The sequence below is a fragment of the Nerophis lumbriciformis genome, linkage group LG30 (genome assembly GCF_033978685.3).
Source record: "Nerophis lumbriciformis linkage group LG30, RoL_Nlum_v2.1, whole genome shotgun sequence".
NCBI classification, from domain to species: domain Eukaryota; kingdom Metazoa; phylum Chordata; class Actinopteri; order Syngnathiformes; family Syngnathidae; genus Nerophis; species Nerophis lumbriciformis.
Window position 1 is genome coordinate 10,305,494 of NC_084577.2, and position 14,418 is coordinate 10,319,911.

The window sequence follows — 14,418 nt, forward strand, 5'->3', positions numbered from 1 at the left end:
TGAAATGTCAAGTGTGGCGTGAGAAAGGGTTAAATTGCGTAACTCACTTGGCAGCCCTACAACTAGGTCTTGAGCACAATGGACAGTGTAGTTGATGTTGTGATTACCTCACAGAAGTCTTTCAAATCAGTGTTGTTGTATTGCCAGTTGGTAGGTCTGCTAGTATTAGCAACCTTAGCTCCCTCATCGCCGGCTGGAGTGTCTTTACGCCCGTCACAACAGGTGAGTGCTGGCCGCTAATTTATCGCTGCTTTCCAAACGTTACAAATGGCCATACTTTTATCCAACAGACCTTTTTTTTTTTTTTTTAATCCAAACGTTTACCACACTCTAAATTTAAGATTCGGGGTTGTATTGTTTGTAAACTCTTTTGGTGCTTTCTGCCATGTTGCTCTGTTTTGTTTAAGTTGCAAACGAGAATAGTACTCTTGTATTACATCATCAGAGAACTATCGCAAGATTAGAGTGGCCATTCCAACCAAACATCGATCCATATTACATATAGATCGATACAAAGGCTTGCCAAGTGATGTATTCATATCTATAAAGGTAAAATTGATTATTGGTTTGTACCGATTAATTTTTACACCCCTTCTATTTGTTATTAATTAAGTCTGGAATGGACTTGTGCTGTCTTTAGGTTGAAGTGGAGTAGTTATTGTCTTTTTGCCGACACCTACTGGTCACAGCAATTCATTAAGTTAAACTCATTATGCAGTAAATTGAATGATAAGGATAAACATAATCTGTTACAAGATACTTTGTAATATGCCCTGCATTGGATACTTTGTATATGTAGGTATATGCAACTATAAAAATGTGTTTCTTGTTTATATTGACACATTTCATGTTTTGGACTGCAATATTGTTCAGTTAATATGTCTAGCTTGTGTGCTATTGTGTGCTTAGCTGTTGTTTAGCTGCTTGCTCCCAATAGCCTATAGCCTACCGTAGTTACCTTTTGTATATGACTTCACTAAAATACAAGAAAATACCAACCTATGTTTATCAGAGGACATTTACTGTAGATGTTAACTGACTGTTGAGTTTTGCACAAGGAAATGTGCTGCAGGACTGCCTGTATCAGCGCTTTTTTTTTTATTGATTGATTGAAACTTTTATTAGTAGATTGCACAGTGAAGTACATATTCCGTACAATTGACCACTAAATGGTAACACCCGAATAAATTTTTCAACTCGTTTAAGTCGGGGTAGTCGGGGATTCATGATACAGATATATACTATTTTATATACTATTTTCATAATACAGTCATCACACAAGATAATCATCACAGTATATAAATTGAATTATTTACATTATTTACAATCTGGGGTATTTTGGATATGGAGGGGGGAGGGGGTTTAAGTTTGGTTGGAATCAACACTTCAGTCATCAACAATTGCATCATCAGAGAAAATTACATTGGAACAGTGTAGGTCTGACTTGGTACATATGTACAGCAAGTATTGGACACAGAGAGAGACATTAGAAATTATAAGAAAAAGTGACTTCATTTGATTGTTTACATTTGATTATTTACAATCCGAGGAGGTATGATAAGGAAGTGAGGGTGTTAGTTTAGGGTTGAAGTTGCCTGGAGGTGTTCTTTTAGTGCGGTTTTGAAGGAGGATAGAGATGCCCTTTCTTTTACACCTGTTGGGAGTGCATTCCACATTGATGTGGCATAGAAAGAGAATGAGTTAAGACCTTTGTTAGATCGGAATCTGGGTTTAACGTGGTTAGTGGAGCTCCCCCTGGTGTTGTGGTTATGGCGGTCATTTATTTATTTTAGTTTGACATGTACTTCGGTATCAGGGAGGTGTAGCGGATTTTATAGACAAGGCTCAGTGCAAGTTGTTTTACTCTGTCCTCCACCCTCAGCCAGCCCACTTTGGAGAAGTGGGTAGGAGTGAGGTGTTATCTGGGGTGGAGGTCTAGAAGTAATCTGACTAGCTTGTTCTGGGATGTTTGGAGTCTAGATTTGAGGGTTTTGGAGGTGCTAGGGTACCAGGAGGTGCATGCGTAATCGAAAAACGGTTGAACGAGAGTTCCCGCCAGAATCTTCATGGTACTTTTGTTGACCAGAGAGAAGATTCATAGAGAAATCTCGTTAGTTGGTTGACCTTTTTGAATACCTTGGTTGCCATTTTATCACAGGAAATATTAGCCTCTAGAATGGAACCTAAGTAGGTGACCTCATCCTTCCTGGCGCTAACAGTATAATCAGAATGCAAGTCGATATAATCCGATACTTGTTTTTATACTTACATTGTATCGGACTGATATCCAATATCAATATTGAATCGGGACACCCTTAGTTTGCACTAAACAAAAAAATGTCCCAGGTGATTAAGAGAGCTTGCATCATATTCAAATGGCAAATGCATATTTCAGCTGACATTTTGCATGGAAATCTGATGATTAAAATATTTTGCAGGATACATCAGTACCATTTAGCAAGAAAATTTAGCCTCCTACCTCCAACTCAATGACCTTTGATTGTGCAATACAACACTCACAAATGTAGAAACAGCCAAAATTAAAATGTGTGTGCAATTAGGTAAAAAATGGTCAGACCAGATTTGATCAATCTAAGTCTGTGAGCATAAACTCATTAAGCCTGCGTAGATGAAAGGCAAAAGATTTTCTAAGACAAACTGAACAGTTCAGTTGCAATCTACTAAACTCCTTAAAAATACAATGAACTGAATGAATGAGAATATCCACATCTGCCAAATTAATGCAAACAATAGTTAAAAGAAATAATGCGAGAAATCAAAAATGACAATGAATCAGGTGTTTAGCATTAAGAGAAGTTACGTACCGTCAAGATATCGTAGCTCCCAGCAGTGAAGGCCTTGCGGGAAGACACCACTGCAGTTTTTGTGTCAATAAAAAACTTGCCATCCTCATTACCATCCACAATGCTATAGGAAAGGTCGCTGTTGGGTCCATCATCACGGTCATAGGCAAAGACACGATATAAAGGCTCAACCTTTTTTCTCCTCCCTCTCTCTGGTAGTTTGACCTGGTAGACCTTCTCTGGAAACGTTGGCTTGTTGTCATTTTCATCTAGGACCTGGACCATTACCCACACTGTACTCTGTCTTGGACTGATACCACCATCAGAGATCAATACCTAAAAATGCAAGACAGAACATCATGTTTTATAGCAAAAGTGCTTAAGGAAAACATATTTCAGTCCAGGACTTGATCGCTCTATGAGCTGTCACAGAGTTTGTTGGTGTAACTCGAAGCCAGACTGAACAATTACTTAAAGTCCTTATATCAGACATCAATTAGCATTAGATTAAATGCTTAATAATAATCCTTTTTGCTCTCAAAGTCCTCCTGTGTGAATTTATAAACATGAACAAAATCAAAAAAATTATTTTAAGAAAATACAAATATCAATCGAATCACAGCAGTATTAATCGTATACTGCTACCCTTGGCAACACCACCAATGTATGGATTGACCCGCCCTCTGTCGTACACTTCGACTGCGACAATACTGACACAGCAACAGTGGCTGTTATATTATCCTCTCTTACTAATCTAATTAGTAATGTTCTGCTGATAGCTGCTAACTTTATGCTGAAACACAGTTCTATCTCTACTTCTTAAACTTTACCAAGCACTACTTATTTCTTCTGTTTCAAGCTAGTTTGGCGGCTAGCTTAGCTAGCTCCTGCTTGCTCTTTGTTGTGTAACATGTTTAGCTTTGTCCTAATACTTTATAATGAGACTTGTGATACGAAGAAGTGCAGTTTATTTGTCACAATGGAGGTGATTATTTTTCACTTGGGGGAACGGCTCCACACTGTTTTTGGAGATGCACAATTAGCTGCTAGCAGGGCCGTAACTAAGACTTGACAATACCGAGGTCAAAAATTGGTTGTCCAAGAGGAATTTTGAAAGGCTGAAATCATGGGTATCCCAGCACCATATAAATTATATTACCGTGAGCAAAACATATAATTTCCAGAATAACAAAATCTTTAATTGAGCTATAACTATCTATCACTCATCTAACATCTTTGATAATCAGCATGATTTTGTAGCAGTCCACTTTTTTATTAATATCCTGAAGTTTAGCATATTAAACCATTTCAACATCATTAATACATACATTCAAAATACATACCACATTTTCAACCACAACCAGGGTTTGAACTCGAGAGGTTCTGCTTTGCACTGCAAGTATTAATGACGTCCGCCACAGAGCCACCGTAAGCGATGGAGGAATATTTATTTTAATATTTGAATCAGTGACAGAGCCTGATGTTGCCAGGAATACGTTTTGGGTAACATATTATATGAAGCGCCTTGTCATTCAATAATTTACATTTTAATGTGCTTCTTCTCAGATGATTATTGATCTGGTTTTACCGTTGCTTATATCTGTTCATACCACTCTTTCATATGAATGAATACCCTGTTGTTATGTTAGTTTGGTGTTACAAATAGATGAATCCAACCAGAAACAATGACACTTTCCCAATCTTATACCTATTAAGTAAACATGCCCCATGTTTAATATTCTGTAATGACATATTCTTGTGAACTCTTACAGGTTAACTTCAGTTTAACCGTTAGGCTACTTCAAAATTTGTAGGCAGAATTTAGTTTCTATTGGCTGTAAGATTTCGAATGACACACTACTCATTCAGATCGGACGCTGTATTTATGACATCGTTAGCCAGATATCGGATGTGCTCAATGGTGTGTTGGCGTTATAACTTTAAAAACTAAATTCATCACCTCTAAAACGTGTTCCGTTTGTTGTTCACGGTCCAATTTCCTGGAGGTTGTTGTGATCAGACCTGTTACAAAAAACAGGAGAGACATATGATTTAGAAACCACACACACGCACAGGCAAGTTAAATGAAAGTAATACTTGGGTGTAACATACTATGTGCTTTCCTCCAAATGTCTTCTAATTAAAGTGAAACTTTTGGTGAGCTCAGCTGGTAAAGATTTAGGATAAACATCTTCGAATCAGTAGACAGCATTTTAGTTAGGACAATTTTAGTTCTCTCGACATGATATATTAACTGTCTAAAACAGTGGTTCTTAACCTTGGTTCAATCGAACCCGAGGGGTTCGGTGAGTCAGCCTCAGGAGTTCGGCGGAGCCTCCGCCGCTGAGGTCAAGGCACACCCGACTCATCATGTAAATAAAAACTTCTCCCTATCGGCGTATTATGGATACCCCCAAACAATGTTCCCTCCAAAAACTTCTTGAGTATTCAGTGGAGCACATGTGAGCGACGTCAGACGTGCACATGCACTGTGGCCAAACCAGCAGCACACCTGTCCCAAACCTGACTAAATAACACGACAAATGTTTTATTATTATAATCAAATAACAACAGTCATTTCCATGAGATTATTTTATAATATAAGTGTTTTGGCCCACTTACAATTCCTGCATTAGAAATAATTTGTACCCCTTTCAGATATCACATTTAGTTCCCACTAAAACATTTACCTACATGTTGCACAATAAGATGTAAACATGGGATCATTTGTACATTCCTGTAACTTTCTGTTTGTAAAATATATCTGTATTAGTATTTCTTTACTACAAAAACATAATTTCATGATTAATATTTATAAAGTAAGATTAAATTAATAAAAAAACATTCTATTTTTCACAAAAGAAGTGAATGCACATATGAAACTGGTGGGGTTCGGTACCTCCAACAAGGTTAAGAACCACTGGTCTAAAAGGTAACTACGCTCTTTTTTAAATGTTGTCCATCATCTATCATTCACAATCCTTATGTGAGACAATAACATAAAGGTCTTTCTTTTTTTATGCATTTTAATTCGTAATATACAGAAAATACGAGCTGGCTAACAATGGAAGTAATGTGATTCGCTCTGTTCGCCTATAAAATGCTCTAAATAACAAAAAAATGTCCATCAACATTTTATATACATGCTGTAAGTATATATGTAATGTAGTAACAGGTGCATTCATAATAACATGTAATATTTATGTATTTTGGACATTTTAAATATACGGTAGTGCATTAATTTCACAGACGCATCACAACAATCGCTATTTCCTTCAACAACTACGACTACTGCTAACCATTGCAGACTTAAGGAGAGCCACCAACTACTACTTTGGGACAAGCGATGATACAGAACCTTATATGTTTAGCCTGAATATATGGAGGATGGGATTCAAGTTTTGGAAGCTTTGTGGTAAGCAGATCCAGCAAGTAGCAGTATTGCTAAGTGCTAAACAAGAAATACAAACTATGAACATGATAAAACCATCACTTACTGTAGAATATCTGCTCTCATTGGTAGTGATGATACTCGAAACCGGTTTTCCCGGTTGTTCGATAAGAAAAGAACCGAGTCCTCGGACTCAAATCCCTTTTTGAGAACCGGTACCCGTTATTGAGACCACTATAGTAAAGAAAAAGAGTTGGTTCTTTATTCGAATCCTTCGGAACGAATCCCGTCCCGACCAAAAATGCCCCGTGAGACATCACAAGAATTTACGTCACGTAGCTCAGTCATTAGGCGCAGATAGGGAAAGCAGGAAAAACAATGGACCGGAAAAAGCGCTCCAAGGTGTAATAAAGTTCAAAACAAAAGGTATAATCCAATGAATAACTTTACTGGGAGATTTGAGCAGGGTACAAACACATGACGAACACTTTTACGACCAACCGGAAACATAGCAACCAGGCTAGCAACGCACCTCCTTTACGGCAGCTGTCGCAACGTTCTTAAAGCAACCGCAGCACATACATATATATACAACATATATGACATGATCTCCCTTTTTTGACTTTTATTTTTCTTTCCTTGTAAACAAAACAAAATCACACTGTATATGTGTTGTCTGTCTAATTATAAATAATGCAGACGAGGCGTGTTGGCTGAGTTCTTGACGTTTACTTTCACAGCGTGCTCATAACCTCATTCTTAGCTGCCGGGTGGCGACATGCAACAACACTTTTCGGGGCTACCGTGCATGCTCGTCACTCCCGTTGCATGCTGGGTAGTGTAGTTGTTATATTCCCTAGCCTAGCTCATAACATCACATCTTTCCCCCTATAAAGAAATAATGTTAACTCAATAAAGTGTATTTCTTTTTTTAGCTTTAACTTTTCATTTTTTTAGCATTGTAACCACATTTGCAAACAACTTTTCTCTTCATAGAATTTTCTTTCAATAAAGAAATAAAGTGCAAAAATGTCAAAGCATCATAACAAACAGTTATGTCAAATAGCAGCAGAAGTGCACTTTTTGGAGAGCTGTATTATTTTAAGTTTTGTGCCCAAGGGACTGATTTTATTTAACCCTATATTATTATTTATACACCTATAGTGATCACAGAGACAGGTTGTTTTTGTGTTACTGTATATATTTGTTTTTCTGAAAAATCCCACTTAATATACTTTGGGTAACAACAGTCAATATTTATTTTATTTTATTTTATTTTTTAGGGGGGTAACAGTCAATATTTTTTTTATTTTTATTTTTCTTATATAATAAAAGTGAGCTTTTGTTAAACCAAATATTGTGTGTTTTTTTTCCATATACAACAACCTATCTGGACTCAATAAGAGAATCGATAAGGAATCGGTTCGATAAGAGGATTCGATAATAGGCTCGAACTCGATAATTTCTTATCAAACATCATCCCTACTCATTGGGATGCCAACTGATGGGATGTTTAAATATTCCCGTTTAGATGGAGAATTAATAATCTTCACGCAGGTAAAAAAAAACAAAAAACGTCAAGCTCAAACAAACGTCTTTTTGTGACTTTCTTGCGATCTTCGGGTCTAAGTTGAATGTCAATGTTGACCAGCTTCTTAGTTAATGGCAACAACTGTCTATTACACAAGTGACAGGCATGATTTATAATTTATAATGAACTTTTACCAACTCAGAGGCGATGCAGGAGCTTACTGTTTCAGTATGTTGCATAAGCTAGTTAGCTCTCTGTGATCACAGCACCGCTTAAAGAAGTTTACAATAACAACATCGATAAATACTTGGTCAATATGCAGGTAAATGGAGAATTGTTAGCGGGGTTTTTAGAGCTGTATGGATAAATAAATGACTCCCATTAGCTGTATTTTTAGTCATCTCATATTTGCCGTATATTACAAATTAAAATGCATTAAAAAAAACATATGTGTTCTTGTGTTGCATAGGAATTGTGAATGACAGACACACACACTTACACAAATATGCGCAACAATTGTAACTGTAAAGGAGCTATCACATTTTCAGTTAACTACACTGAGCATGTTTGTGCCACCGCCCCCCAAACCCCTTTCAATGTTGTCAACCTAGGAAAAAGACTGTACTGTCAAATGTTGTATTTTACAAAAGCAACAAAAGGCAAAGGTTAAGAAACAACTACTAACCAGTTCGAGTGTTGATCGTGAAGAAATTTTGTGGGTTTCCACTGATGACACGGAAGTTGAGCCTATCAGTAGATGAGGGTAGTGGAGAGTCAGGATCCTGGGCTTGAATCTGGATCACAGAAACATCACGAGGAGAGTTCTCTGGTATTGATGGTCGATACAGCGGTTCAGATGTCAAGGGAGCATTGTCGTTTACATCCTCTACTTGGATGAACACTTCAATAGTGGCAAACTGGGGAACCACACCGTGGTCACTGGCATACACTGTCAGCCAATAGCAGTTTTTGGTTTCACGATCGAGCATGTCGGTCGTATAGATCACTCCTGTTGGAGGAAGACACATATTGCAAAATTAACACGGTGTACAAAGAAACTGAAAAATGTGACTTGATATGCATTCATTTTTTGAGGCGGAATATGCAAAAACAGTTAAGGAGTTCTGCATTAAGACCAGTCTTTGATTTACTAAACCCTGATGCCGAGATCAAATCCACTGACTAACTCAACTAAAAGGATAGAAGACCACTGATCACTTTGACTAGCCAATGTTTCTTCCCAGATAAAAAAACATTTACTTATTAAACCTGAGACCATGTTTCATGGGAGATGAGATTAGCTTTTAAAATTTACTACAGCTTTTCTAAGCAACTGAGACCTCAGATCAGGGTAAAAATGTGGCGATTGTTTATGTCAACAAATGTTAGTCTACAGACAGTGGACTAATAGGAAGCTACTGCTCTAAGTAATTAAAGCATTTGACCGTTAAATGCCTGCCACATTATCTGGCTCGCAAGTTCACAGCCGTGTTTGTGACCATTGTGTACATCCCGCCAGGAACAAATGCCAAGCTAATGCTAGCAAGGCGCTGCAGGAGCTACAAATCATTAGCTCGCTGCAAATTAAGCACCCAGAGGCATCCTCTGTGGCTGCAGGGGACTTTAAACACTTAAAACTATCAGACACTAGGGCTGCACGCTTTTGAGAAAAAAATGAAGTCCAATTTTTATTTTTTATACATATAAATGCATAAAACTACGAAAGATACGAGTGAAGGAAGACATATTAACTTTAGACTGTCAATCAACATATTCTTGTCTCAAGGTGCCGCACAATAGAACAATCTGCAATAATGCACTTTTATTTGGCTTTATTCAGACATACTCAGTGTGTTTGTGTACATCATAAAGTCAAAGTCAAAAGTCCCAATGATTGTCACACACACACTAAGTGTGGTGAAATTTGTCCTCTGCATTTGACCCATCCCCTTGATCACCCCCTGGGAGGTGAGGGGAGCAGTGGGCAGCAGCGGTGCCGCGCCCGGGAATCATTTTTGGTGATTTAACCCCCAATTCCAACCCTTGATGCTGAGTGCCAAGCAGGGAGGTAATGGGTCCCATTTTTATAGTCTTTGGTATGACTCGGCCGGGGTTTGAACTCACAACCTACCGATCTCAGGGCGGACACTCTAACCACTAGGCCACTGAGTAGGTGGCCTAGTGGTATCATGCTCTTAAACTGAAGAAATAATTGATAAAAAACTATACAGTGTTTATAATGTAGTGTAATCATAATATATAATATTAATGCAAGTAACCATTTAAAAGGATATAGAATAGAATAGAATAGTATAGAAAGTACTTTATTGATCCCTGGGGGAAATTCAGTACCACAGTTCGCTCACAATAGACAATAAATACTATAAAGCAGAGGTGGGACCAAGTCATTGTTTTGCAAGTCAAAAGTAAGTCTCATGTCTTTGCCCTCAAGTCTCGAGTCAAGTCCCGAGTCAAGACAGGCAAGTCTCGAGTCAAGTCCAAAGTCAAGACTGGAAAATCTCAAGTCAAGTCCCAAGTCCTGCATTTTGAGTTTCGAGTCCTTTCAAGTCCTTTTAACCACAGACTAATATATTTACATAGATTGTGTATGCTTTTAAAACGCTGTATTTATTCATTAAAACAAGTGCATTTGAAATTGCAGGAAAAAAAATAGTGCTGACATTGCACTTCATAATAGCACTATTAACCAGTCATTTTAAACATTTAACTCATTCTTTTACAGAATAAACACATTTGAAAAAACAAGTGCAACTGTACTTATTTGCACAAAGGTGTTAACATTGTATTTCCATGGCATATTGCATTGTAACTAGTTCCACAGCAAATTCTATCCTGTTCTTACCTTATCTCATTGATCTCATCTTATACTGTATGTGTGTTTATGTGTGCGTACACATGAAAAACATAACGATTACAGATTTGTACTTTTTAGATGTCAGAGCCCTATGCAATATGTACACATATTCTTAATATAGTATACATTTTAACTGACCTTTTTTGACTATGTTTGTCTTTTTGTAGGTGGCTAAAATACGCGGTGCTGCTGACCGCCGTCTAACGTTACGTTACTGTGTGTGATACATTGACTAACGTAACGTTATGTGTAGGTACCTCATGCAACCCTGCTTAAAAAAAATCACTTGACAAAAAGTATGAATAAGGTAGCGAACTGCAGTGGACGCAACAGATTGCTGTGTTTGCAATGACGTTATAACCATAGACATCTTATAAGTAGACGCAGCATTGGCTGCTGTGACGTGAGCAATTTGGCCGCCATCTTGAAGTGGTGATGAAGAGCCGGCGAGCAGCCTAAACTGACAGTTGACATATAGAAAACAAAGATGTTCAGCGTTTTCCTGGTCAAATGAGCGGAATGTTGAAAATAGGAATCGGGGGATTACTTTTCACAAGTAAGATTTAACATTAAGTTAAAGTACCAATGATTGTCACACACACACTAGGTGTGGTCAAATGTGTCCTCTGCATTTGACCCATCCCCTTGTTCACCCCCTGGGAGGTGAGGGGAGCAGTGGGCAGCAACGGTGCCGCGCCCGGGAATCATTTTTGGTGATTTAACCCCCAATTCCAACCCTTGATGCTGAGTGCCAAGCAGGGAGGTAATGGGTCCCATGTTTATAGTCTTTGGCATGACTCGGCCGGGGTTTGAACTCATAACCTACCGATCTCAGGGCGGACACTCTAACCACTCGGCCACTAGTTAACGTACTATTGGTTGTATTTTGTGAAAAGAATATTACCACAGAGTTGAGAAGGAGCAAAGATCTTCAATATTTGTATGTGAAAATCACAAAGAAATCTTCTGGGGGAGGATGACCCTCCTACAGGGGTTAGGTTTACAAACTTTCAGCCCCACCTAAAACAAAATTCACCAGCCGCCACTGATTATGATGTGTTCTCATTTTAGGCAAAGTATAAGACAATACTTTCTTAACAGTATAATTGTAACCAGAAATAAGTCTTCAAGTAACAATATTCAAATACTAACATTGTTGGGTAAAACAGAATTTGGTTTTATTCTGAATCCAGTGAAACAAATTGGTTGTTTTAGCTGATATAAAGACTTTCAGGTGTTTATGTATGTTTATGTTTAAGTATTTGGCAGACGCTTTTATCCAAAGCGACATACATAAAACATACATATAAAACAATCACTGTAGACATGATCATTTAAGGGAAGAATGTAATACAATATATCAATACAAAGTGTCAAGACAGAATAAACTCTCTGCTGCTGCCGCAACAGAGATACAGTCTATAGGTCCCTAAGATATATAGATATCTAATGTATTCATACATTGTTTATGTAGAATATACGCATGTTTATATAACCTAATCATATTGTTTCTTCAATTTAAAAATAGCTGACCATTTTTTTCCCCCTTCTCTGGGATTATATTCCCAGTTTTGATCTCGGACATCTGGTCACTTATAGTATATAAGAATATTATATTACTGTTAAGCAAACTATGAATAATAAAACACGCCAAAACATGTGTCCTTTATCATAGCTACACGTATGACAAAAAAACGCGTGAAAATCAGTGGTATTCAGTGAGGTAAGATGAAGTAAATGCGCTGACAGTTCATTGCTCCTGCCAAATGAATTGCACTGAGTGGAGCGGATCACCACTCCAAGATGGCGGCCCCGCGTCTTGTCAGCTCCAGTAGGCAGTAGCGCTCGATGCTGCTTCTACTTATAAGATGTCTATGGTTATAACGTTAGCAGTGAGTTTACAGCCTCACTGATTTAACTACACAGCAAATAAAAGTTACGTTACTTAGCCAATAAACGTTAGCTTACATCCAAAACGTACCGTTCTGTGGGCATCTTCAAATGTCGAACGAAGTTGGAAGTTGTTGCAATTTGTTTTTTCTTGACCAAGTCGTAGTTTTAATACCCGAACAAAACTATCTTTGCCGTCATTTTTCCTCACTGGCGCGTTGTTTGAGAGCTATTCTTTGTTGGTTGTTCTGCAATTTCATTGGATGAATGCTGTGGGACGAAAACAACGTGGATCTAATTTGATTGGCTATTGAACTGACAGGCAGCGCACACGCTGAAAGGCAGCACACACGCTGACAGACACACACACGTACATAATGGAAGATACGGAGCGCTCCTGAATAACTTTTTAATCGTTGGGTTCTGGGGAAAGTAGCAAGTCATGTCAAGTCAAAAGGCTCAAGTCCAAGTGAAGTCACAGGTCATTGATGTTAAAGTCCAAGTCGAGTTGCAAGTCTCTTTACATTTTGTCAAGTCAAGTCTTAAGTCATCAAATTCATGACTCGAGTGTGACTCCAGTCCAAGTCATGTGACTCGAGTCCACACCTCTGCTATACAGAATTATTCACATGTGAATAATGTAAATATATTTTACAAAAATCAGTCAATTAGGAAAATATGCATTATACTGTCTGATGGCTGTCGGTATGAAGGACCTCCTGTGTCGTTCCGTGTTGCATTTTGGGAGTCTGAGCCTTCCACTGAACGTGCTCATTCTCTCCGCCAGGTCCAAGTGTAGTGGGTGGGAGGTGTTGTCCATAATGGCTAGGAGCTTTGCTAGACTTCTCCTCTCTGACACCACCGCCAGAGAGTCTAGCTCCACTCCCACCACGTTACTGGCCTTCTTTACCAGCTTGTCCAGCCTGTTTGCGTCCCTCGCTCTCAGTCCACTGTCCCAGCAGGCCACGGCGTACAAGAAGGCGCCCACCACCACCGACTCCTAGAACATCTTCATCATCTTTGTACAGACGTTGAAGGATTTTTCCTGTAGAGTGCCTCAGCATGTTTTGACCCATTCAGCTTGTTGTCGATGTGTACTCTGAGGTATTTATAATCCTCAACCATGTCCACATCGACCCCCCTGATGGAAACAGTGGTCGCCGGAGTACTCCTCCTCCTTCCCAGGTCCACAACCAGCTCCTTGTTCTTCGTCACATTGAGCTGGAGGAGGTTCTCTCCACACCATGTGACAAAAGTCCTCCACCAGTGCCCTGTATTCCTCATCATCACCATCCTCAATACACCCCACTACCGCAGAGTCATCAGAAAACTTCTGAAGGTGGCAGGACTCGGTGGTATAGATGGTGAAGAGGAAGGGGGAGAGGACTGTGCCCTGCGGGGCCCCGGTGTTGCTGACCAGTCTGTCAGACACACAGTCCTGCAGTCACACGTACTGTGGTCTGTCAGTCAGGTAATCAACATCAAGGATGCATATAGCCCCATACCACTACCAGTCAGGTAATCAACAACCCAGGACACCAAGGGTGTAACTTCACACCCTGTAGCCCAGGCCGTATGGTATCGAACGCACTGTAGAAGTCAAAAAACATGACCCTCACACTGCTCGCAGGCTTGTCTAAGTGGGTGTGGGCTCGGTTCAGCAGGTAGATGACTGCGTCCTCCACTCCCAGTCGGGGCTAGTAGGCGAACTGGAGTGGGTCCAGGTGGGGCTTGATCGTCGGGCGGAGTTGTTCCAGGACCAACCTCTCCATGGTATTCATGATATGGGAGGTTAGAGCCACCGACCTGTAGTCCTTCGACGTGCTGGGTCGCGTGCACTTGGGGATGGGGACCATGCATAAGGTTTTCCACAGTGTGGGGACTTTCTGCAGCCTAAGGCTCATATTGAAGATGTGCTGAAGCACAC

The 14,418-nt window shown here is 39.3% G+C and overlaps 1 protein-coding gene across 6 annotated transcripts in view; it reads right to left on the reverse strand.

Moving 5' to 3' along the window:
- Window positions 1–14,418, reverse strand: part of fat3a (FAT atypical cadherin 3a) — a 311,463-nt gene that overhangs the window by 126,156 nt on the left and 170,889 nt on the right. For all 6 annotated transcript variants that reach the window (XM_061925528.1, XM_061925526.1, XM_061925527.1 and 3 more), the window contains exons 3-5: window positions 8,412–8,735; window positions 4,765–4,826; window positions 2,826–3,140 (exon numbers count right to left, since the gene is read on the reverse strand). In XM_061925528.1, coding sequence (XP_061781512.1) covers window positions 2,826–3,140; window positions 4,765–4,826; window positions 8,412–8,735 — 701 coding nt within the window. The remainder of the gene's footprint in view (window positions 1–2,825; window positions 3,141–4,764; window positions 4,827–8,411; window positions 8,736–14,418) is intronic.